Source organism: Scyliorhinus torazame, chromosome 7, assembly GCF_047496885.1.
Source record: "Scyliorhinus torazame isolate Kashiwa2021f chromosome 7, sScyTor2.1, whole genome shotgun sequence".
Lineage (NCBI taxonomy): Eukaryota > Metazoa > Chordata > Chondrichthyes > Carcharhiniformes > Scyliorhinidae > Scyliorhinus > Scyliorhinus torazame.
This window is the reverse complement of record NC_092713.1, coordinates 20758499-20782802: the sequence shown is the minus strand read 5'-3', so window position 1 is coordinate 20782802 and position 24304 is coordinate 20758499. Positions and strand designations below refer to the sequence as shown.

The 24304-nt window shown below is 47.3% G+C and overlaps 1 protein-coding gene and 1 long non-coding RNA gene across 2 annotated transcripts in view; one reads left to right on the top strand and one right to left on the bottom strand.

Moving 5' to 3' along the window:
• Positions 1 to 486: 486 nt before the first annotated feature.
• Positions 487 to 21476, top strand: dnajb4 (DnaJ heat shock protein family (Hsp40) member B4). The gene is made up of 3 exons (XM_072510389.1): positions 487 to 1061; positions 3390 to 3970; positions 20258 to 21476. Exons 1-3 carry the CDS (start codon positions 851 to 853, stop codon positions 20489 to 20491), a joined length of 1026 nt encoding a protein of 341 aa, XP_072366490.1. The 5' UTR covers positions 487 to 850; the 3' UTR covers positions 20492 to 21476.
• LOC140426068 (uncharacterized) overlaps positions 12573 to 24304 on the bottom strand; it is a 50879-nt gene continuing 39147 nt past the window's right edge. The window contains exon 2 of the long non-coding RNA XR_011948122.1: positions 12573 to 13147. This is a non-coding gene — a long non-coding RNA (uncharacterized lncRNA). The remainder of the gene's footprint in view (positions 13148 to 24304) is intronic.

Genomic DNA, 24304 nt, shown 5'->3' with positions numbered 1-24304 from the left:
CCCTTCACCCCCCCCCCCAGGGACCCCCTTCACCCCCCCCCCCCCAGGGACCCCCTTCACCCCCCCCCCCCCAGGGACCCCCTTCACCCCCCCCCCCAGGGACCCCCTTCACCCCCCCCCCCAGGGACCCCCTTCACCCCCCCCCCCCCCAGGGACCCCCTTCACCCCCCCCCCCCCAGGGACCCCCTTCACCCCCCCCCCCCCCAGGGTCCCAGTGAGGGACTCCCTTCACCCCCCCCCCCCCCCCGGGACCCAGTGAGGGACTCCCTTCACCCCCCCCCGGGACCCAGTGAGGGACTCCCTTCACCCCCCCCAGGGACCCAGTGAGGGACTCCCTTCCCTTCCCCCCCCCCGCCCCCGCCCCCGCCCGGGACCCAGTGAGGGACTGCCGGCAGGGCGGTGTGGAAGGAATGCTGGATGGTTTGCGGCAGCGCTGCGGGAGGGTGCTGGAAGGAGCCGGGCGGTGAGGCTGCCAGGGGGAGGGGGCTGCTCACTGCGGGACACACCCACCCACACACAGGGGTGCTCACTGCGGGACACACCCACCCACACACAGGGGTGCTCACTGCGGGACACACACACACTCACACAGGGGCTGCTCACTGCGAGACACACACACACACAGGAGCTGCCTGTCCAGCACAGCAGCCTAGCTTAGCTTACTTTAGCTGAGACCAGCAGCTCAGCTCATCAGTCCAGCCCAGTCCACTCCAGCTCAGTCCACTCCAGCCCAGCTCAGTCCACTCCAGCCCAGCTCAGTCCACTCCAGCTCAGCCCACTCCAGCTCAGTCCAGTCCAGTCCACCTCTCGGCCGGGCAGCAGTGCTTCTTCTGCAGCCCTCCACCGCAGCATGGGGAAGGATTATTACATCATCCTGGGCTTACAGAAAGGAGCTTCGGAGGAAGAGATCAAGAAGGCTTATCGGAAGCAAGCCCTGAAATGGCACCCGGACAAGAACAAATCCGCCAACGCCGAGGAGAAGTTCAAGGAGGTGGCCGAAGCCTACGAGGTGCTCAGCGACCCCAAGAAGAGGGAGATCTACGACCAGTTTGGGGAAGAAGGTCAGTCACAGCCCCCTCACCCCCGGGGGGGGGGGGGGAAACATTCATTTGTGTTGTTGTTAATAAAAGGTGTCAAAGTGCGAGTGTGTGAGAGCCCAGGGTGAAGGTGGAGAGGGTCTCTGAGGCATTAACGTCCAGCAGTCCCTGTCACATTTCTCATTTCCTTCACAAACTGTCAATCCATTTGCTTCAGTCAGCATTGGTGACTGGAATAACTCCCTATTTGGATTTAATGAGTGAGTTTGCAAAAGGTTTTATTTTTGTTGCCAGTGTTTTTGACGATCCTTATGCCCAAAGCTGTCATTCTTTCTCATTTCTCTCAGGATAACCCACAGCTCGGGTCTTTTAGTTATTCTATTCCCTGAACTTGTGGCAAATGTCAGCAAGTGAGATGTTAAAGAGGCCCTATGACGATGCATCTATTAATACACCTGGATATGTATATGTTGGTGTGTTTAATGAATGCATCACACGTGAAATGGATTGCTTCTTTTAACTAAATGGATGTTTTAGGGCCGCCTGTGTTTTGTGGAACATGGAAAATCTGCTCCATTCAGTTTAGATCAGGATTGTTTTTCTCCCCTCAACTCCATTTCACAGACTCGTAGAAAAGAACAGCACTGAAGGAGGCCATCCATCCCCTCAAATATGCTCAGGCCCTTTCAGACAGCAATCCTGGTGGTCCCATTCCCGCTGCTCATTCCCCGTAATCACTGCAATTTATTTTTCTCCTCCCTCTGTTGCCTATCAATTCCTGTGAATCTGTCCCACCATTCAAGTGAAACTGTGGCTTATCTGTACTGCAACCCCACTTCAGTGAGCCAGGGTTCAATTCTGACCTCGGGTGACTGTCTGTGTGGAGTATGCACGCGCTCCCCGTGTCTGCGTGGGTTTCTTCCGGGTGCACCGGTTTCCTCCCACAGTCCAAAGACGTGCAGGGTAGGTGGATTGACTAAGCTAAATTGCCCCTTAGTGTTCTGAGACGTGCAGGGTAGGTGGATTGGCCATGCTAAAATTGCCCCTTATTGTTCTGAGATGTGCAGGCTCGGTGGAGTCGCGGGAATAGGATGGGCGAGTGGGCAGGGGTAGCGTGCTCTTTCAGAGGGTCGGTCAGACTTGATTAGCTGAATGGCCTCCTTCTGCACTGTAGGGATACCACACTTGTTTCACATCACTGGATGCCTTTATGGAGCAAAAGACCTGTTGGATGTTGAAAGATTCCCCAATGTGGGAGAGAGTAGAACTAGGGGGACACAGAGGGTGGCATGTGGCGCATTGGTTTGCACTGGGACTGCGGCGCTGAGGACCTGGGTTCGAATCCCGGCCCTGCGTCACTGCCCGTGTGGAGTTTGCACATTCTCCCTGTGTCTGCATGAGTTTCACCCCCACAACCCAAATATCATAGGTTATCATAGAATTTACAGTGCAGAAGGAGGCCATTCAGCCCATCGAGTCTGCTTGGAAAGAGCACCCTACCCAAGGTCAACACCGCCACCCTATCCCCATAACCCAGTAACCCCACCCAACACTAAGGGCAATTTTGGACACTAAGGGCAATTTATCATGGCCAATCCACCTAACCCGCACATCTTTGGACTGTGGGAGGAAACCGGAGCACCCGGAGGAAACCCACGCACACACGGGGAGGATGTGCAGACTCCGCACAGACAGTGACCCAAGCCAGAATCGAACCTGGGACCCTGGAGCTGTGAAGCAATTGTGCTATCCACAAGGCTACCGTGCTGCCCCAATATGTGCAGGTTAGATGGGTTGGCCATGCTAAATTTCCCCTTAGTTGGCAACAATTAATTGGGCACAAATTTATTAAAAAAAAAAAAGAACTGGGGTACACAATTTATAAATAATCATTTTAAGATTGATCTGAGGAGAATTTTGTTTCTCTCTTGAGGTTGTTAGTCTGTGGAATTCTCTTTCCCAGAGAGTGAGGGAAACTAGCTCACTGAATGTTTTTAACACAGATGTCGATAGATTCTTGATCTGACAAGGAAGCCAAAGGGTATCGAGTGGTAATGAGGAAAGTGGCCTTCCGGCCGCAATCAGATCAGCCATGATCTTATTAAATGGCGGAGCAGGCTCGAGGGGCCGAATGGCCTACTCCTGCTCTAAATTCATACGTTCATTTCACAGTTTGGAAAGTTTCAAACTGACCCCTCATGTTGAATTCCTCTTGTTGGCAAGGGCTGGCCGTCCAGGATGTGGGAAATTCTGTATTGTAAATGTGTCATCGCCTGGCAGAACAAGGCCTTTGCAGTCGAGAAAGGACCAGCCTAATGCTGCTAGTAAACATCCTTTCTTTTCCTTTGACAGGGCTCAAAGGCGGAGCTGGCGGTCCGGATGAGCAAGGAGGAACATTCCGCTACACTTTCCATGGGGACCCCCATGCCACCTTTGCAGCATTCTTTGGGGGTGCCAACCCCTTTGAGATGTTCTTTGGAAGGAGGATGGCAAACGGCCATCAGGAAGAGGGCATGGACGTGGACTCTGACCCCTTTGCCCAGTTTGGAGGCTTCAGCATGAACGGCTTCCCCAGGGAAAGGCACGGAGGAGGGATGATGGGGCAGATGCGGCGCAGGCAAGACCCCCCAATCATCCACGACCTCAGAGTGTCCCTGGAGGAGATCTACAATGGCTCCACCAAGAGGATGAAGATCTCCAGGAAGCGGCTGAATCCTGATGGTAGGACCGTCAGGACAGAGGACAAGATACTTACCATTGAAATTAAAAAGGGCTGGAAAGAAGGTACCAAAATCACTTTCCCTAAAGAAGGGGACGAAACGCCCAACACTATTCCAGCTGATGTGGTTTTTGTACTGAAGGACAAGCTTCATTCCCACTTTAAGAGGGACGGATCAAATATTGTCTACCATGCCCGTGTCAGCTTAAGAGAGGTACGTTTACCCCCAGAGGTGTTTTGTCAAATATATGCTTGTTTCCTTTTACTTTATATGTCTGTTGGATAAGCTACAGTTAATGATTCCCCTCCCTCTCCCGTCCGCAAGACCACCACACTCCTCCAATTATTTTTTAACATTTAAATTTAGAGTACCCAATTAATTGTTTCCAATTAGCGTGGCCAATCCACCTAAGCTGCACATCTTTGGGTTGTGGGGGCGAAACCCACGCAAACACGGGGAGAATGTGCAAACTCCACATGGCCAGTGACCCAGAGCCGGGTTTGAACCTGGGATCTTGGTGCTGTGAGGCAGCAGTATGAGCCACTCTTCTTGTTAAGTAATGGGTTAAGAGACATTGCAATTAGTTGTCTCATTTATGTTAAGTATCCATTAATTGACACTGATTTGTAAAGGGGCTTCAGGAGGCCTCTGTCAGGTGATGAATAGTTAGAGTTTTGTGCTAAGGCTGTTGGAATGAAATAAATGTGTGTTTGTGAAAAAGGAACAGAACTTTAGACTCTTCATATCACAGCAACTAAAAATTCTAACAATTGGCAGCAGAGGATGGTTGCTGTGTAAATGTGAAGGGTTGAAAGATACAACTTTTCCAGATCAAACCAAGGAGTGAGTGAGAAAAAAAAAAGGATATATGGCTGAACCGAGGATAAAGATGGCTGGATATGACTATCCCCCCCTTATTTTCTGAAAGGGAATCATATGACCAATGGAGAAGTGCAGTAGTTATGTGGACTAAGGTAACTGCTTTGGGAAAGAGAAAACAAGGTATGGCATTGGCTCTTTCTCTACCTTATGACAGTAAAATCCGAAACAAAGTGCTTTCTGAGCTGAAATTGGAAGAGTTAGACTCAGAAGAAGGTCTGGAGACTTTATTACATTATATGGATAAGATTTATAAGAAAGATGACTTATTAAGTGCGTATGAAGCATGGTCGGATTTTGATAAGTTCTGGAAAGATCTCCATGGAAGACTATATAATGGAATTTGGCAGACTATATAAAAGGCTGCAGAAACACAATCTGGAATTTCCACAGTCTGTGTTGGCCTTTAAATTACTTGACTGTGCGAGAGTGAGCAACATGGATAGGCTCCTGGTTTTGACAGGAGTTCAGTTTACTGATAAGGATACCTTATTCGAACAGATGACAAAAGCTTTACAAAAGTTTCTGGGGAAACATTCGATTCCGATGGCTCTGATGACCCAAATAGGTCAGCCTGCAATAAGGCAGAATATGGAAGATACACTACGAACAGGATGGCGAAATCGTATGGCTACGAACAGGGCTCAAGACTATAGAAGGAGACCGAGACAAGGAAATTATGCAGACAGAAACCCAGTTAGAACCTACAATAGGACGATGAACCCCAGAAATGCACGGGGCATGATAAATCGATGTGACTCTCAATACCATTATGCTTTCAACTGTCCAACTCGTTATGAAAGAGTGTTTGAAGCGACACATGACACGGAAAAGCCAGAAGAGGAAAAAGATAGTGACCAGAAAGAAGGCATTGTCCTATTGACAAGCAGTTTTACGCCGGTAATGAGGGTGTTGGTTGCGGAACCTTTCAACTGTGCTGCATTGGACAGTGGCTGCACATCTACTGTGTGTGGAATTGACGGGTTAAAATGTTACCTGGACTCTTTGAATGCTGAAAATCGTAAAAAGGTTAAGGAATTTGAAAGTTCCACAAGTTTCAGGTTTGGGGATGATAATACTCTGAAGTCGCTGAAAAGAGTGGTGATTCGTTGCAATATTGCCGGAGTGAATCAATTCATTAGCACGGATGTTGTATCAAGTGAGATACCTTTGCTTCTGAGCAGACCGTTGATGAAGAAAGCACACATGAAACTGGATATGGAACAGGATAAGGCAACAGTTTTTGGAAAGACGGTGGACTTGCAATTTACACAGTCGGGACACTATGGTATTCCATTACTGACAAATAATATTTCAAGTAGAGTGGTTAAGGATTTGTTAATGGCAGTTGAAAATGGGACTTTAGCTGATAAAAAGCTTGTGGTATTAAAAGGCAATTTGCACATCCGTCTCCTCGGAGGCTGAAAATTTTATTAAAGGATGCAGGGGTAAGGGATGACGACTATACTAAACTGATAGAACAGGTTAGTGACCGTTGTGAAGTTTGTAGGAAGTACAGAAGGACACCAGCACGACCGATAGTAACCCTACCTTTGGCCAGGGATTTTAACAACATTGTGGCCATGGACCTTAAGATCTGGGATAAAGCAAATAATATATTTATTTTGCATTTTGTAGATTTAGCAACAAGATTTAGTCAATCAACGATTATACGAAGTAAAGAAAAGAGAGTAATTCTGGATCAAAACGTGGAAATAGGGATAGGAATGGGTTCACCGGCAAAATTCCTTACGTACAATGGGAGAGAATTTGCTAATGCTGAGTTTAGGGATATGTGTGAAAACATGAATATCAGAATTAAGAATACGGCTGCAGAAAGCCCATTTAGTAATGGTGTCTGTGAAAGAAATCATGCTGTCATCGATGACATGCTTAGGAAAATTTTGGCAGATCGACCAGATTGCAGGCTAAATTCAGCTTTAGCATGGGCAGTACATGCAAATAATTCATTGCAGATGGTTGGGGGCTATAGTCCTTATCAATTAGTGTTTGGTAGAAATCCTAAAATTCCGTCCATTTTGGATGACCAGCCTCCAGCTTGGGAGGGGACTACAATTAGCTCTGGTTTTGCTGAACATTTAAATGCATTACACAGCAGTAGAAAAGCTTCTTTGGAAGCAGAAGTCTCTGAAAGAATTCGCAGAGCTTTAAGACATAACGTACGGCCATCAGATGCCGTTTTTCAGCAAGGAGGCATGGTATACTATAAGAGAGACAATTCTAATGAATGGAAAGGCCCAGGGAAGATCACAGGCATAGATGGCAAAACAATTATTTTGCAACATGGGAATCAAACTGTTAGGGTACATTCATCAAGGATAATGGGTACAGATTACAAATTTTCAAATTTAGACAGAGCAGACCGACATGACGAGGAACCAGAGTCATCATCTGGTACGCATGTGTTACAGAACTATGAGGACCAATTAACTGATATAGACAGGGTTTCTGTGGAGGAACACAACACTTCTGATGAATTAGAACAGGCCATTTTTCCGAAAGGGCAACTGTCAAAAGTTGGTACAAAAGTGACATACTTGCCTGAAGGGTCTAGTCAATGGAAGGATGCAACTGTTATTAGTAGAGCAGGGAAGGCCACTGGAAAGTATAAGCATTGGCTGAATGTCCAGCATTCAGGGGAAGGAGTCAAGAAAATGGACTGGGAACACGAAGTTCAAAAATGAGGGCACAGAAACGCAGTGCCAGTTCAGATAGTACATCGGATAGTGAACAGGTCTGCAGGAAAAGGTTGAGAACTATTGACAGGTCATCCCACAGCAGAAGGGAAAGATCCAGCAGTAGCAGTACAGAACGAGATACCAGGCGGGAGAGGGGAGAGGTTTATCAAGATCTCAGAACATGAGTAAGACTACAAATATTAGTAGGAGTAGAAGCCCACATACACGTGAGATTTTGGTGGCTTCAAATAAATTAGATGAAAAAGTTATCAAAGAAGCTAAACAGCAAGAATTGCATAGTGGAGTGAATTTAGGGTATACACGGAAGTACCGGATAGGGGACAAAGAGCTCTATCCCACAGATGGATTTGCACGGAAAAGGTTCTTCTGGATGGAACTTATAAGGCAAAGGCCAGGCTTGTGGCAAGGGGATTTGAAAAAAACTTAGAAGATCAGGATTTAAGGGTAGATTCACCTGCAGCAGGAAAGGTTATTTTAAAGATCTCCTTGGCTCTATTAGCCACAAAGGCATGGGAATGCAAATCTATAGATATAAAAGCTGCCTTTTTGCAGGGGCATCAGCTCCAGAGAGACATTTTTCACCGTCCTCCTAAAGAAGCAGCTAACACAGAAGGGGTACTCTGGAAGTTGAACAAATGTGTATATGGATTAAATGATGCATCTAGAGTCTGGTATTTTTCGGTAAGGTCAGTTTTGTTAAAGTTAGGCTGTTGCCAGTTGAAAGCAGATCCTGCAATGTTTTACTGGCACTATAAAGGAAATCTTTCTGGCATTTCTGTGATGCATGTCGATGATTTTTTATGGGGTGGGACTAGTGATTTTGAAGCTATTGTAATCTCTGGTTTGAGGAAAGAATTCAGGGTTGGAAGTCAGGCTTCCGGTGCATTTAAATATATTGGACTGGAAATTGGACAGACTAAGTTAGGGGCAACTTTACGTCAGCAATCTTATTTGGAAAGCATCAGCCCAATAACAATTAGTCGTGGCCGAGTTTCACAAAAAGACGCAATGGTTTCAAAAATAGAAAAAGAGCAACTGCGAAGTTTAATTTTGCAACTGAACTGGTTAGGTAGACAGACTAGACTGGACGTGAGTTTTGATGTCTTAGAGTTGAGTATAAAAATGAATGATCCCAAAGTGGAAGACATAATAAGAGCAAATAAAGCGTTGGCCCAAACTAAAAATGCAGGAGTGTGTTTTGAAGTTCCCGGTTTTAGGTGACCGTAGGCATTTGAAACTCATAGTTTATAGTGATGCATCCTACTCAAATTTGTGATGGGGTTTCAAGTGCAGGAGGTTTTATAATTTTCCTTTTGGGGAACAATGGTAAATGTTGCCCGCTTGTGTGGGAAACAAAGAAAATAAGGAGAGTGGTAAAAAGCACTTTGGCTGCTGAGACGTTAAGCCTTGTAGAGGCAGTGGATATGGCCTTTTATATAAGTATGATATTGACATAGGCAGGGGGGTGGGCACGGGAGCAATAGGTCAGAAGGTGAGAGCATTGAGGGAGAACTAGGGAATAGGGACAGGTGTGGCTCTGAGGCAGAGCAGACGGGGAGAAGTTGCTGAACACAGCGGGTCTGGTGGCCTGAAGTGCATATGTTTTAATGCAAGGAGCATTACGGGTAAGGCAGATGAACTTCGAGCTTGGATTAGTACTTGGAACTATGATGTTGTTACCATTACAGAGACCTGGTTGAGGGAAGGGCAGGATTGGCAGCTAAACGTTCCAGGATTTAGATGTTTCAGGCGGGATAGAGGGGGATGTAAAAGGGGAGGCGGAGTTGCGCTACTTGTTCGGGAGAATATCACAGCTGTACTGCGAGAGGACACCTCAGAGGGCAGTGAGGCTATATGGGTAGAGATCAGGAATAAGAAGGGTGCAGTCACAATTTTGGGGGTATACTACAGGCCTCCCAACAGCCAGCGGGAGATAGAGGAGCAGATAAGTAGACAGATTTTGGAAAAGAGTAAAAACAACAGGGTTGTGGTGATGGGAGACTTCAACTTCCCCAATAGTGACTGGGACTCACTTAGTGCCAGGGGCTTAGACGGGGCGGAGTTTGTAAGGAGCATCCAGGAGGGCTTCTTAAAACAATATGTAGACAGTCCAACTAGGGAAGGGGCGGTACTGGACCTGGTATTGGGCAATGAGCCCGGCCAGGTGGTAGATGTTTCAGTAGGGGAGCATTTCGGTAACAGTGACCACAATTCAGTAAGTTTTAAAGTACTGGTGGACAAGGATAAGAGTGGTCCTAGGATGAATGTGCTAAATTGGGGGAAGGCTAATTATAACAATATTAGGCGGGAACTGAAGAACATAGATTGGGGGCGGATGTTTGAGGGCAAATCAACATCTAACATGTGGGAGGCTTTCAAGTGGCAGTTGAAAGGAATACAGGACCGGCATGTTCCTGTGAGGAAGAACGATAAATACGGCAATTTTCGGGAATCTTGGATGGCGAGTGATATTGTAGGCCTCGTCAAAAAGAAAAAGGAGGCATTTGTCAGGGCTAAAAGGCTGGGAACAGACGAAGCCTGCGTGGAATATAAGGAAAGTAGGAAGGAACTTAAGCAAGGAGTCAGGGGGGCTAGAAGGGGTCACGAAAAGTCATTGGCAAATAGGGTTAAGGAAAATCCCAAGGCTTTTTACACGTACATAAAAAGCAAGAGGGTAGCCAGGGAAAGGGTTGGCCCACTGAAGGATAGGCAAAGGAATCTATGTGTGGAGCCAGAGGAAATGGGCGAGGTACTAAATGAATACTTTGCATCAGTATTCACCAAAGAGAAGGAATTGGTAGATGTTGAGTCTGGAGAAGGGGGTGTAGATAGCCTGGGTCACATTGTGATCCAAAAAGACGAGGTGTTGGGTGTCTTAAAAAATATTAAGGTAGATAAGTCCCCAGGGCCTGATGGAATCTACCCCAGAATACTGAAGGAGGCTGGAGAGGAAATTGCTGAGGCCTTGACAGAAATCTTTGGATCCTCGCTGTCTTCAGGGGATGTCCCGGAGGACTGGAGAATATGCCATGCGCTGCCCTCCTCACTTTTGTTTTTACCATGGTAAAGACTCACAAATGAATGTTATGTTTGTTACCACCACCAGTTCCAAGCCAAACTGGTGAGAGTTGGGGAAGGCTGAGAGTTGGCCAACTCTCATTACCATTATGACCACCCACAAGAGCCCACTGCCCCTCCCTAACCAGCTGGAGAACACACCAGCATTCAGCAGGCGATCTGTCCAAAATTCCCAAATAATAATAATAATCTTTATTAGTCCCACAAGTAGGCTTACATTAACGCTGCAATGAAGTTACTGTGAAAAGCCCCGAGTCGCCACATTCCAGCACCTGTTCGGGTACACTGAGGGAGAATTCAGAATGTCCAATTCACCTAAAAGCACGTCTTTCGGGACTTGTGGGAGGAAATCGGTGCACCCGGAGGAAATATACACAGTACCTTAAATTATAATTGTCACATTAATCTCTAGCTTCGTCAAAGGCCTTGATGTGAAAAATCCACTCGTTGTTGTTCAGCATCGTTAATACAGTCAGTTTATAGGGAGCTATAAATAATGCAAGCTGATTTTATTTTTTGAAACGTTTTCTGTTACTACATAGCAGTAACCATAAACCTTCTCAGAACAGACCTGCTTTTATATCTCTCCTCTGACAGCTCATGTATCCAAGGGTATAAATGAGTCATCCAGACCAGAATATCCTGAGGTTAATTTTGCAAATTGTGCTGAATTAGCTTGGATTGTCGTCAAGGCGTGATGATACTTGGAGTTAGGAAAGGGGACGAGGTGTAATTTTACAATTTTGTGTTCAGATAGGGCCGGGATTTGCCATTGTGAGTCTGCCCCCGCTACCGCTGCTAGTGAGGGCAGGGAATTTGACGCTCAGCCAAATCTCCCATTCCGATCCCGCTGCAGGGTTGGAAATACCTGCCCAAGAACTTGTTTGTATGCTGGAAATTTAGAATTGCTACTGTGACGACTGCAAGATTCTAGGAATATTGAATTTGAAGTATTGGGCAATTTAAGGCTCGAAAGTGTTAAAACTGGGTTGAGAGTGCGTTTGACTGCAGTGGTCATGTTTTTGAATAATTCTGTTTTTACTGGGCCTGGGTACTTTTAGCAGAAAGCAGGTGAAATTGACAAAGGAATGTGTTGTTCAGTGTGGGCTAATGCACAGTGGTTTGACCGTGAAAGTCCCTGTATTTTGCAGCCTGCAGAGATGGTTAGTTTTTTTCAGCTCGGTGAGATGAGGTCATTGCTGGGTGGAGCCAAGGAAAGCAGAGTGACATTTTGAAAAGCTTTAGAGAGTTAGTTTTTGTGGCGAACCTTTGGAGAGAGGCGTTGAATTCTGATCAGCCTGACGCTGAGTCCCCAATTCTCTGATAGTAAGATAGATTGAGAGCATCCATGTTTCTTTCTTGTTGTTTAATGGGAAATTGAGTAGTAGTGTTTAAGGCCTTTGTCAAAAATAAATTTGGAGTACCAAATTATTTTTTTTCCAATAAGGGGCAATTTAGTGTGGCCAATCCACCTACCCTGCACATCTTTGGGTTGTGGGGGTGAGGCCCACGCAGACACGGGGAAGATATGCAAACTCCGCACGGGCAGTGACCCAGGACATGCAATCACTCCTAGAATGAAGCATTTTTTACGCACAGTCTTACAAATAAACTAAAATATTGGGGTTTTGGTCTAGTATCCTAGCCACTGTTGGGGTCTGGTCTGGAATCGAAATACCTCATGTGATTTTTCTGATTTAGAAAGTTATATTTAATTGTAAGACACATGGGGAAGAAAGCTGATTCATGATTAACAATAACAATTTTTCTCTCTCGGTCAAGAGACTCTGGAACTTTCTTGACCAGAGAGCAGTAAAGGTGGGATCATTGAATATTTTTAAGGTAGAGGTAGATAGATTGTTGACTATCAAGGGAGTGAGAACAAAGTGTATCGGGGGTAGGCAGGATAGTGGCGTTGAGGCTGTAGATCAGATCAGCCATCATCTTGTAGAATGGGGGAGCAGGCTCGAGGGGCCGAATGGCCTGCTCTTGCTCCTAATTCATATGTCTGCATGTAATGCCTGTTCTGGAAGGAATTGGCTTGGTGGACTGAATTAACTTTACTCCTTCCAAGCTTTCTCATGTTGTGAATATACATTGCGAAATATGGGAAACATTAAAAATAAGAACGAAAAATATCAGAAGTCAGCATCAGACTGTATTCACCCAAATAACAAAATGGTACAAAATCAGCAAACGGAATAACAAGTTTATAATGGTCAATGCCTGAGGGAGCATGATTTGAATTTGGATTTGTTTATTATCACGTGTACCGAGGTACAGTGCAAAGTATTTTACTGCGTGCAGCTGAAACTGATCATTTGGTACATGAAAAGAAAATACGCAATAGGGCAACACAAGATACACAATGCAAATACATTGACACGGCATCGGGTGAAGCATACAGGAATGTAGTATTAATCAGGTCAGTCCATAGGAGGGTCATCTGTTCATGCGTGTTCTAAGACTTTTGTATCTCCTACCCGATGGAAGATGTTGGAAGAGTGAGTAAGCCGGGTGGGAGGGGACTTTGATTATGCTGCCCGCTTTCCCCAGGCAGCGGGAGGTGTAGATGGAGTCAATGGATGGGAGGCAGGTTTGTGTGATGGACTGGGCGGTGTTCACGACTCTCTGAAGTTTCTTCCTGTCTTGGCCCAAGCAGTTGCCATGCCAGGCTGTGATGCAGCCAGATAGGATGCTTTCTATGGTGCACCTGTAAAAGTTGGCAAGAGTCTTTATCATCTTTTATTAGTGTCACAAGTAGGCTTATTAACACTACAGTGAAGTTACTGTGAAAAGCCCCAAGTCGCCACACTCCGGCGCCTGTTCGAGTACACAGAGGGAGAATTCAGAATGTCCAATTCACCTAACAAGCCTTTCGGGACTTGTGAAAAATGAAATGAAAATCGCTTATTGTCAAGTAGGCTTCAAATGAAGTTACTGTGAAAAGCCCCTAGTCACCTGTTCGGGGAGGCTGGTACGGGAATTGAACCGTGCTGCTGGCCTGCCTTGGTCTGCTTTCAAAGCCAGCGATTTAGCCCAGTGTGCTAAACCAGCCCGTTTGACTTGTGGGAGGAAACCGGAGCACCTGGAGGAAACCCACACAGACACTGGGAGAACGTGCAGATTCCGCCCAGACAGTGACCCAAGCCGGGAATCGAACCTGTGACCCTGGCGCTGTGAAGCAATAGTGCTAACCACTGTGCTGCAGTGTGGACATGCTGAACTACCTTCGTTTCCTGAGGAGGTATAGGCGCTATTGTGTCATGTGAGAGTACCTTTAAGAAATGGATGTTTAAGTAATGTACCTTCAAGAAAATAATGATATCAGAGTGGGTGGAGCTGAGCTCAGTTCGGCCATTTTGAGGTTAGTTCTGAGTTTTTAGTTTCAGTTTGAGGAGAAAGCTGGTAGCGTCTGTGTGTTTTGCTGAGAGCTGCAGGAAAAAAACACAGAGCTGGTCTGTTGATGTCTGCAAATCCAAAAACTATAAATACATTGAATGTAACCTCATGTCTGTTTTTGAAGGTGAAGCCTTTTGGATGTTTAAAAGAACAGTTTGAAGGATTATTTAGTGTTGTAGTATTTTCGGGGTTATCTTTGAAGTAAGGGGTGTTAAGAGATCCAATGTTTATTTAAAAGGTTAAGTTGAGTTCATGGAATAAACATTGTTTTGTTTTAAAAACCACGTGTCCATAATTGTAATACCACACCTGGGGAACAAGCCGTGTGCTTCAAAAGCCACAATCCATTAAAGGTGGGAGTTGGGTGAACTCCATGATACATTTTGGGGTTCTGAAAACACCTCTCCCATAACAATTGTGCTTTCTTGGTCGAGTCGACGTGGGTGGACCAGGACATATTGTTGATGATGTGCACACCTAGGAATTTGAAGCTGTTAACCATCTCCACCTCGTCGCTGTTGTAGCTGACAGACGTGTGTACAGTACTTTGCTTCCTGAAGTCAATGACCAGCTCTTTAGTTTTGCTGGCATTAAGGGAGAGATTGTTGTCGTTGCACCACTCCACTAGGTTCTCTATCTCCCTCGTGTATTCTGACTCGTCGTTGTATTAGATCTGACCCACTATGATCGTGTCGCCACCAAACTTGTAGATGGAGTTGGAACCAAATTTTGCCATGCAGTCGTGTGTGTACAGTGAGTATATTCGGGGACTAAGTACGCAGCCTTGTGGGACCCCGGTATTGAGGACTATTGTGGAGGAGGTGTTGTTGTTTATTCTTACTGATTGTGGTCGATGGGTCAGAAAGTCGAGGATCCAGTTGCAGAGGGAGGAGCCAAGTCCTAGGTTTTGGAGCTTTAATATGAACTCGGCTGGGATTATGGTGTTGAAGGCAGAGCTATAGTCAATAAATAGGAGTCTGATGTAGGAGTCCTTGTAGTTGAGATGCTCCAGGGATGAGTGTAGGGCCAGGGAGATGGCGTCTGCTGTGGACCGGTTGCGGCGGTATGTGAATTGCAGTGGATCAAGGCATTCTGGGAGTATGGAGGTGAGGCGCTTCATGACGAACCTCTCGAAGCACTTCATAATGATTGATGTCAGGACCACCGGACGGAAGTCATTGAGGCACATTGACTGGTTCTTCTTTGGCACCGGTCTGATGGTGATCTTCTTGAAGCAGATGGGGACCTCGGAGCGGAGTAGGGGCAGGTTGAAGATGTCCGTGAACACATCTGCCAGTTGGTCAATGCAGGCTCTGAGTGCACGACCAGGGACATCGTCTGGACCCGTTTGGTACTGGTTCACAAAGTCATGATGGCACCTCGGTGAGTCTTGCTGGGAAGTTGAGGCCCCCGGGTGGTCGGGTACAGGTCAGGGTGGCACCCTGGCACTTCCCCTGGCATCTTTGCACAGCCAACCTGTCAGGTGCCAGGTAGCCTGTGCCAGGGTTCGGGCTGGAGGGGGAGCTTTGCCCATGAGAACTGGGGTGAGGAGGGGGGCTCAAGGACCCCAGAAGAAGTAGTTTGGGTGAAGTAGCGGGGGTCCTGAAGCCATGGTGCAGAAAGGGGGTTGAAAGATCGGGATTGCCTTTAAAAATGACGCCCCCAGTGGTTAGCATTGCTGCCTCACGGCGCCAAGGTCCCAGGTTCGATCCCGGCTCTGGGTCACTGTTTGTGTGGAGTTTGCACATTCTCCCCGTGTTTGCGTGCGTTTCGCCCCCACAACCCAAAACGATGTGCAGGATGGGTGGATTGGCTCCGCTAAATTGCCCCTTAATTGGGGAAAAAAAAATGAATTGTGTACTCTAAATTTTTTTTTTTGAATGGCTCCCTGATCCGTGAGTAGTCTTAAAGACTTAAGAGTGGCCATGACGGGGCGCTCCTCGCTGGGGCCAAACAAAACGGCCAAGTGCCGCTGAATAGCGGGGTCTTTCTCGGCGCCAGAGGCGCACAGAAACACCCTGTTCAATGCACCGTCCAGCAGACTTTTATTTGTAATCGGTTTTCTTTTTAACGATGGTTGGTTGGGCCATGTTGAATGTAATGTGTTGGCTTGAAACTTGATGATGTCTAAGCTGGGGCGGAACCTCATCTATATGGGGCAGCACGGTGGTTAGCACAGGTGCTTCACAGCTCCAGGGTCCCAGGTTCGATTCCTGGCTTGGGTCACTGTCTGTACGGAGTCTGCATGTTCTCCCCGTGTGCGCGTGGGTTTCCTCCGGGTGCTCCGGTTTCCTCCCACAGTCCAAAGATGTGCGGGTCAGGTGGATTGGACATGCTAAATTGCCCTTAGTGTCCAATATGGTTGGGTTACGGTGATAGGGTGGGCCTAGGTGGAGTGCTCTTTGCAGGGCCGGTGCAGACTCGATGGGCTGAGTGGCCTCCTTCTGTAAATTCGCTGATTCTCTATGGTAGCTGCAGTAAGATTGTAATTTTTTTTTTTTAAAAAAGCTTGCAATTTTACCATAAATGGTGCACAGAAAAATATTCCTTTTCGAAGAGATTTGGGGGCAGGCTGGAAGGTTGTGAAAGTCACAGTAAAAAATATTTGGGAAGCATGGTGACCCATTCAGAGAGCAGGCATGTGGGTATCCCCATGAGGGGATGAGAGTTTGAGGATAATGAGAAGAAATGGATAAGAAAATGTAAAAGCAGGAAGTTACCCAAAATATCTATATATGACGAGTTGAACCTCAATGGGACCATTGTATCCAATCCTGGGGACCTCACTTTGGGAAGAATATCCAGACCTTGGAGAGGGTTCAGATAAATAGGGTGAAATTGTTCCACTGGCAGGACCATCCGAAACACCGATTTTTAAAAACGTAATTGGAAAAAGAATGGAGATAAGAATTAATTTTATACAACGAGCTGTCCTGTTCTGGAATGCACTGCCTGAAGGGTTGGTTCTCAAAACTAAGTTGGTCAAATACTTGAGAGGGGAAAAAAACCAAATGTTCGGGCTGAGGGTGAAAGAGCAGGGGAAACGAGAGTAATTGGATCGCTCTTACACAGAGCTGGGGCAGACGTGATGGGGCGAATAATCCCAATCTGTTTGTTTGCAGCTGTTCCTGACCGTTGCAGAAGGCAGTTTGTTTACAATTTTAGGGATGGGCAGTAAATGCTTTGTGAATACTTTATTAAAATACTTTCTTTGGATGTGGTACAAACACATTTAAGGGATGCGGGATTCACTGGCTAGGCCAGCCTTTATTTCCCATCCTGAATTAATAATAATCTTTATTATTGTCAGCAATAGGCTTACATTAACACTGCAATGAAGTTACTGTGAAAATCCCCTTGAATTGCCCTTGAGAAGGTGGTGGTGAGCTGCCTTCTTGAGCCGCTGTAGTTCATGTGGTGTAGGTACACCCAGGGTGCTGTGAGGGATGGAGCTCCAGGACTTTGACTCCGTGACGGTGAAGGAACGACCATATATTTCCAAGTCAGGAAGGTGTGTGGTTGGAGAGGAATTTCCAGGTGTTGGCATCCCAATTTACTGCTGCTTGTCAGCTGGATTGTCGCAGTCATGGTTTTGAAAGGTTCTGTCCAAGGATCCTTGGTGAGGTTCTGCAGGTAATCTTGTAGATGGTGTCCATTGCTACTCCTGTGCGTCAGTGGTGGAAGGAATGAATGTTTGTGGAAGCAATGCCAATCAAGCGGGCTGCTTTGTCCTGGGTGGTGTCAAGCTTCTTGAGTGTTGTTGGAACTGCACCCATCCAGGCAAGTGGTGTGTGTTAAGTAATGGGTTAAGAGACATTGCAATTAGTGGTCTCATTTATGTTAAGTATCCATTAATTGACACTGATATGTAAAGGGGCTTCCGGTGGCCTCTGTCAGGTGATGTGTAGTTAGAGTTTTGTGCAAAGTCTGTTGGAATGAAATAAATGTGTGTTGGTGAAAAAAGAACAGAACTTTATACTCTTCATATCACAGCAACTAAAACGTCTAACAGTGTGGAGGTGCAACTTTGGCGAGACAGGATCAGTCTTAGCAGTGATGCCTTATGCGGTTGAATGGCAGGATATATTCCATTGTTTAGACTCTTGGATGAATATTTGATTCCCTCCGTGACTGTGTGGGTCTCACCCCCACAAGCCCAAAAAGATGTGCAGGCTAGGTAGATTGGCCATGCTGAATTATCATTTTAAGTGGGGGGGGGGAAAAAAACGAGTACTCTAAATTTATTTTTAAAAAGAAATTCAAATATTCAGCGAGTGGAAGAGTCCCTGCTCTCGAATCATTTAAAGTCAATGCTGGGATATTTTAACAAATTATCCACCAGGGGCTGGTTTAGCACAGTGGGCTGAACAGCTGGCGTGTAAAGCAGAACAAGGCCAGCAGCGCGGGTTCAATTCCCGTGCCAGCCTCTCCAAACAGGTGCCGTAATGTGGCGACAAGGGGCTTTTCACTGTAATTTCATTTGAAGCCTACTTGTGACAATAAGCGATTTTCATTTCATTTTCATTTAATTTCACTCCTAATATCATCCATTTTTTTTGTCTGATTTTATTCCTTTCCAGCATCTGGAAGATTGAGATTCTTCCAGGTTAAAAGTGCTATGTTAATTCAAATTGCTTCTGCTAAGCAATACTGTCAAAATGACAGTTTTAGCAATTTTTAGCACAGTGGCTAAATCGCTGGCTTGCAAGGCAGAACACGGCAGCAGCGCAGTTCAATTCCTGTACCGGCCTCCCCGAACAGGTGCTGGAATGTGGCGACTAGGGGCTTTTCACAGTAACTTCATTGAAGCGGTTGGGTGGGATTCTCCGACCCCCCCGCTGGGTCGGAGAATCGCCGGGGGACGGCCTGAATCCCGGCCACGCCGGCCTCCAAATTCTCCCACCCCCCAAAAAACCGGCGTGGCGTGAGTCGCGTCGCCCGCCTCGGAGAATGGCGGGGTCAGGCGCGGCTCAATGGGCCCCGGGGCCGTCCGAATTCTCTGGCCCGCGATGGCCCAAAGTCCCGCCCGCCTGTAGCCAGTCCTGCCGGCGTAAATTGGAGTTGGTCCCTTACCTGCGGGACCTGGCGGCTTCCAGGGTTATTGGGGGGTTGCGGGGGGCCCTGGGATGTGCCCCCACGGTGGCCTGGCCCGCGGTCGGGGCCCACCGATCCGCGGGCAGGCCAATGCCGTGGGGGCACTCTATTCCTTCTGCTCCGGAGGCCGTGGTCATCCGCCATTCCCGGTGCAGAAGTGACTCCATGTGCTCATGCGCGGGGATGACGTCAGCAGACGCTGATGCTCCCGCGCGTGCGCGGGCCCGCGCCGGCCGGCGGAGTCCCTTCGGCCACGGTTGGTGTGGCGCCAAGCCCCTTTCCCGCCGGCCAGCGGGGCGCAAACCCCTCCGGGCCGGGCCTAGCCCCTGAAGGTGCGGAGGATTACACACCATTGGGGCGGCCCGACGCCGGAGTGGTTCACGCCACTCCGTCCCGCCGGGGTCCCCCGCCGGGTTGAGGAGAATCCCGCCTGTGTTGTGACAATAAGCGATTATTATTATGTTGTAGGCTGCAGTATTGAACCATATCAAGATGTACACTCTGAAACTGACGGGGTGCCTCGCAGTAACTAAGTATCTGTTTCAATTATGCTACCTTCATTTCCTTTTCTTTGCAATTTTTCTCAGTGCTGATATCTGCCCCCACATCCCCCTTGAAGGCTGAGCCAAAGCCCTATCCTGTGCAGTAGGGAGGGAGTGCTGAAGTGTTGGAGTTGCTGTCTTTGAGCAGCAGATTTACCCAGCATTTAGGCCAACATGCTCAATTAGCACAAGTGAAACAGTTTAAAATAAATTTAGAGTACCCAATTCATTTTTTCCAATTAAGGGGCAATTTAGCGTGTTCAATCCATCTAGCCCGCACATCTTTGGGTTGTGGGGGCGAAACCCACGCAAACACGGGGAGAATGTGCAAACTCCACACGGACAGTGACCCAGAGCCGGGATCGAACCTGGGACCTCGGCGCCGTGAGACTGCAGTGCTACCACTGCGCCAATGAGCTGCCCTGAAACAGTTTTTTTTTTTTTTTTTTTTTTTTTTGTTCATCCATCGCATTGCTGCTTCTGTGCAACTTTGGCACCGCATTTACCTACATAACTGTGCTTCAAAAGTAGTTAATCACTCTAAATTGCCCCTTAATTGGAAAAAATGAATTGGGTACTCTAAATTTATTAAAAAAGGAGTGATTGGCAGGTGGGCGAGGGGGTCGCAATGAATGGGCCAGGACTTTGTGTTTCTGATCATTGTCCAGCAGCACATGGTAAATGCACAAGCATCTCGGAAAAATGACTAAGTTACCAAGCAAAGAGAATGTCAGAGTCCCGTCAGTGATCTTTCAGCTGATTATATTTATCCTTCTTCATTGCAGGCTTTATGCGGTTGTGCTATTCATGTACCATCCATGGAAGGCAGGTCAATCCCATTAACAACTCAGGACGTGATCAAACCAGGAGCAAGGAAGAGAATAAGTGGCAAAGGATTGCCATTCCCAAAAAACCCGGACCGCCGAGGTGACCTAATCGTGGAATTTGACGTCATTTTCCCAGACTTCATAGCCACATCGTCCAAGGAAGTGCTGAAGCGACATTTACCCATGTCATAAATGTGAGGACTAGATTCTTTCACCGGAAATATCACACTACTGTACATAGTGAAGTAATAACCGCTTTGCGGTATATTGCTTGGGTCATGTGAGTGTTCTGGGATGAAGCATCAATGCATGTTTTGGGAGGTGTCTCAAACAGCAATAAACTTTTGTCGTGATTCTTAAAACAGAGGCTGGAGCTTTTTACCGTATCCTGTCCTGGGTGGCTATCGAGTTTTTGTACTTTTGTTTTTTATTTTAGCCAATTTGGTTTTATTTTCTAGATATAAATGCTGCCAGACAAAAGCTAGTGCACATTAAAGATTGTCGACGGGAGGTTGATGCTTAGAGACTGAGGCGAATATTGCACTCGAGGGCTAGTTCTAAGTAGAAATGTCCTGGGTTCAAATTGCACTGTTTGATATCCACAAAGTGTATTTTGACCAGATTAGCACTTTCACTGAGAAATATCACACAATCTTTAACATATCCTGCGTTGTCCAATTTGACCCTCCATATTTATATGCTGTCTATTATTTGCTGTTTTGAACTCCATTAAGATTTTCTGTCGGGCGCATTTGGTGGGGAAAGTGACATTTTCAACCTATATCCAGCTAAACTGTGAAAATGTCCAGTGTTATAATTTTTCCTCCATCCAGGTTTGGGTGGTGTCTGGACAGAGCACTTTGAACTCCCAAGTTCAAACATTTAGGGTGACATGCTGTACTACCAGATACAGATCTGTGAGAAGAGTTGGGAGTGATGTGAGGTGATTTTAATTAAGTGCATTGGAGTAACATCAGGGTATTGGCTAATGTGCAATCTTATTTTATAACTTCTCAATAATAGCAACTGAAGCACTTATAACAACACTGAGAGTAATTATTAAAACCTAAAATTGAAGCAGAAACCAGTGAAAACATTTTTTGCTTGTTGTAGGATAAAATGTACTGTCTGAACGATGATGCTTTTATTTTATTAAAATTCTAAATATATTAACAAAGTTGGTGTCTGACGTCCAATGTCTTGTGTTCTATGTCTATGGCTTTATGATGTTCTCAGTTTTCATACTGTTACAATCACCGCAGATACTTGAAAAAAAATTAATTAATGGGACGTGTGTCGCAGGCTGTGCCAGAATTTATTGCCCATCCCTAATTACCCTTGAGGGGTAGTTAAGGGTCAACCACATTGTTATGGGTCTGGAGTCACATGGAGGGCAGACCAGGTAAGGATGGCAGAATTCCTTCCTTAAAGTATGTTAGTGAACCAGATGTTTTTTTTTACAACAATCGACAATGGTTTCATGGTCATCACCAGATTTTTATTACAAAGAACAAAGAAAAGTACAGCACAGGAACAGGCCCTTCGGCCCTCCAAGCCCGTGCCGACCATGCTGCCCGACTAAACTACAATCTTCTACACTTCCTGGGTCCGTATCCATCTATTCCCATCCTATTCATGTATTTGTCAAGATGCCCCTTAAATGTCACTATCGTCCCTGCTTCCACCACCTCCTCCGGTAGCGCGTTCCAGGCACCCACTACCCTCTGTGTAAAAAAACTTGCCTCGTACATCTACTCTAAACCTTGCCCCTCTCACCTTAAACCTATGCCCCCTAGTAATTGACCCCTCTACCCTGGGGAAAAACCTCTGACTATCCACTCTGTCTATGCCCCTCATAATCTTGTAGACCTCTATCAGGTCGCCCCTCAACATCCGTCGTTCCAGTGAGAACAAACCGAGTTTATTCAACCGCTCCTCATAGCTAATGCCCTCCATACCAGGCAACATTCTGGTAAATCTCTTCTGCACCCTCTCTAAAGCCTCCACATCCTTCCGGTAGTCTGGCGACCAGAATTGAACACTATACTCCAAGTGTGGCCGAACTAAGGTTCTATACAGCTGCAACATGACTTGCCAATTCTTATACTCAATGCCCCGGCCAATGAAGGCAAGCATGCCGTATGCCTTCTTGACTACCTTCTCCACCTGTGTTGCCCCTTTCGGTGACCTGTGGACCTGTACTCCTAGATCTCTCTGACTTTCAATACTCTTGAGGGTTCTACCATTCACTGTATATTCCCTACCTGCATTAGACCTTCCAAAATGCATTACCTCACATTTGTCCGGATTAAACTCCATCTGCCATCTCTCCGCCCAAGTCTCCAAACAATCTAAATCCTGCTGTATCCTCTGACAGTCCTCATCGCTATCCGCAATTCCACCAACCTTTGTGTCGTCTGCAAAATTACTAATCAGACCAGTTACATTTTCCTCCAAATCATTTATATATACTACAAAGAGCAAAGGTCCCAGCACTGATCCCTGTGGAACACCACTGGTCACAGCCCTCCAATTAGAAAAGCATCCTTCCATTGCTACTCTCTGCCTTCTATGACCTAGCCAGTTCTGTATCCACCTTGCCAGCTCACCCCTGATCCTGTGTGACTTCACCTTTTGTACTAGTCTACCATGAGGGACCTTGTCAAAGGCCTTACTGAAGTCCATATAGACAACATCCACTGCCCTACCTGCATCAATCATCTTTGTGACCTCCTCGAAAAACTCTATCAAGTTAGTGAGACACGACCTCCCCTTCACAAAACCGTGCTGCCTCTCACTAATACGTCCATTTGCTTCCAAATTGGAGTAGGTCCTGTCTCGAAGAATTCTCTCCAGTAATTTCCCTACCACTGAAGTAAGGCTCACCGGCCTGCAGTTCCCTGGATTATCCTTGCTACCCTTCTTAAACAGAGGAACAACGTTGGCTATTCTCCAGTCCTCTGGGACATCACCTGAAGACAGTGAGGATCCAAAGATTTCTGTCAAGGCCTCAGCAATTTCCTCTCCTCTCAATTTCCTCGCTGACGTCAGGAGGAGACGGTACTGGGACAGCGTGCTGACGTCAGGAGGAGGCGGTACTGGGACAGCGCACTGACGTCAGGAGGAGGCGGTACTGGGACAGCGCGCTGACGTCGGGAGGAGACGGTACTGGGACAGCGCGCTGAAGTCAGGAGGTGACGGTACTGGGACAGCGCGCTGACATCAGGAGGAGACGGTATTGGGACAGCTCGCTGATGTCAGGAGGAGACGATAGTGGGACAGGGCGCTGACGTCAGGAGGAGACGGTACTGGGACAGCGTGCTGACGTCAGGAGGAGACGGTACTGGGACAGCGCGCTGACGTCAGGAGGAGACAATAGTGTGACAGGGCGCTGACGTCAGGAGGAGACAGTACTGGGACAGCGTGCTGACGTCAGGAGGAGACGGTACTGGGACAGCGGGTTGACGTCAGGAGGAGACGGTACTGGGACAGCGCGCTGACGTCAGGAGGAGACGGTACTGGGACAGCGCGCTGACGTCAGGAGGAGACGGTACTGGGACAGCGCGCTGACGTCAGGAGGAGACGGTACTGGGACAGCGCGCTGACGTCAGGAGGGGACGGTACTGGGACAGGGAGCTGATGTCAGGAGGAGGCGGTACTGGGACAGCGCGCTGACGTCAGGAGGAGACGATAGTGGGACAGGGCGCTGACGTCAGGAGGGGACGGTACTGGGACAGGGAGCTGATGTCAGGAGGAGGCGGTACTGGGACAGCACGCTGACGTCAGGAGGAGACGATAGTGGGACAGGGCGCTGACGTCAGGGGCAGACGGTACTGGGACAGCGCGCTGATGTCAGGAGGAGACGGTACTGGGACAGCGCGCTGACGTCAGGAGGAGACGGTACTGGGACAGCGTGCTGACGTCAGGAGGAGACGGTACTGGGACAGGGAGCTGATGTCAGGAGGAGGCGGTACTGGGACAGCGCGCTGACGTCAGGAGGGGACG

Coding starts and splice junctions, on each gene's coding strand:
- dnajb4 (XM_072510389.1), top strand. CDS start 851: ATGGGGAAGGATTATTACATCATCCTGGGCTTACAGAAAGGAGCTTCG. Junction 1,062..3,389: donor CGACCAGTTTGGGGAAGAAG/GTCAGTCACAGC, acceptor TTCCTTTGACAG/GGCTCAAAGGCGGAGCTGGC. Junction 3,971..20,257: donor CCCGTGTCAGCTTAAGAGAG/GTACGTTTACCC, acceptor TCTTCATTGCAG/GCTTTATGCGGTTGTGCTAT.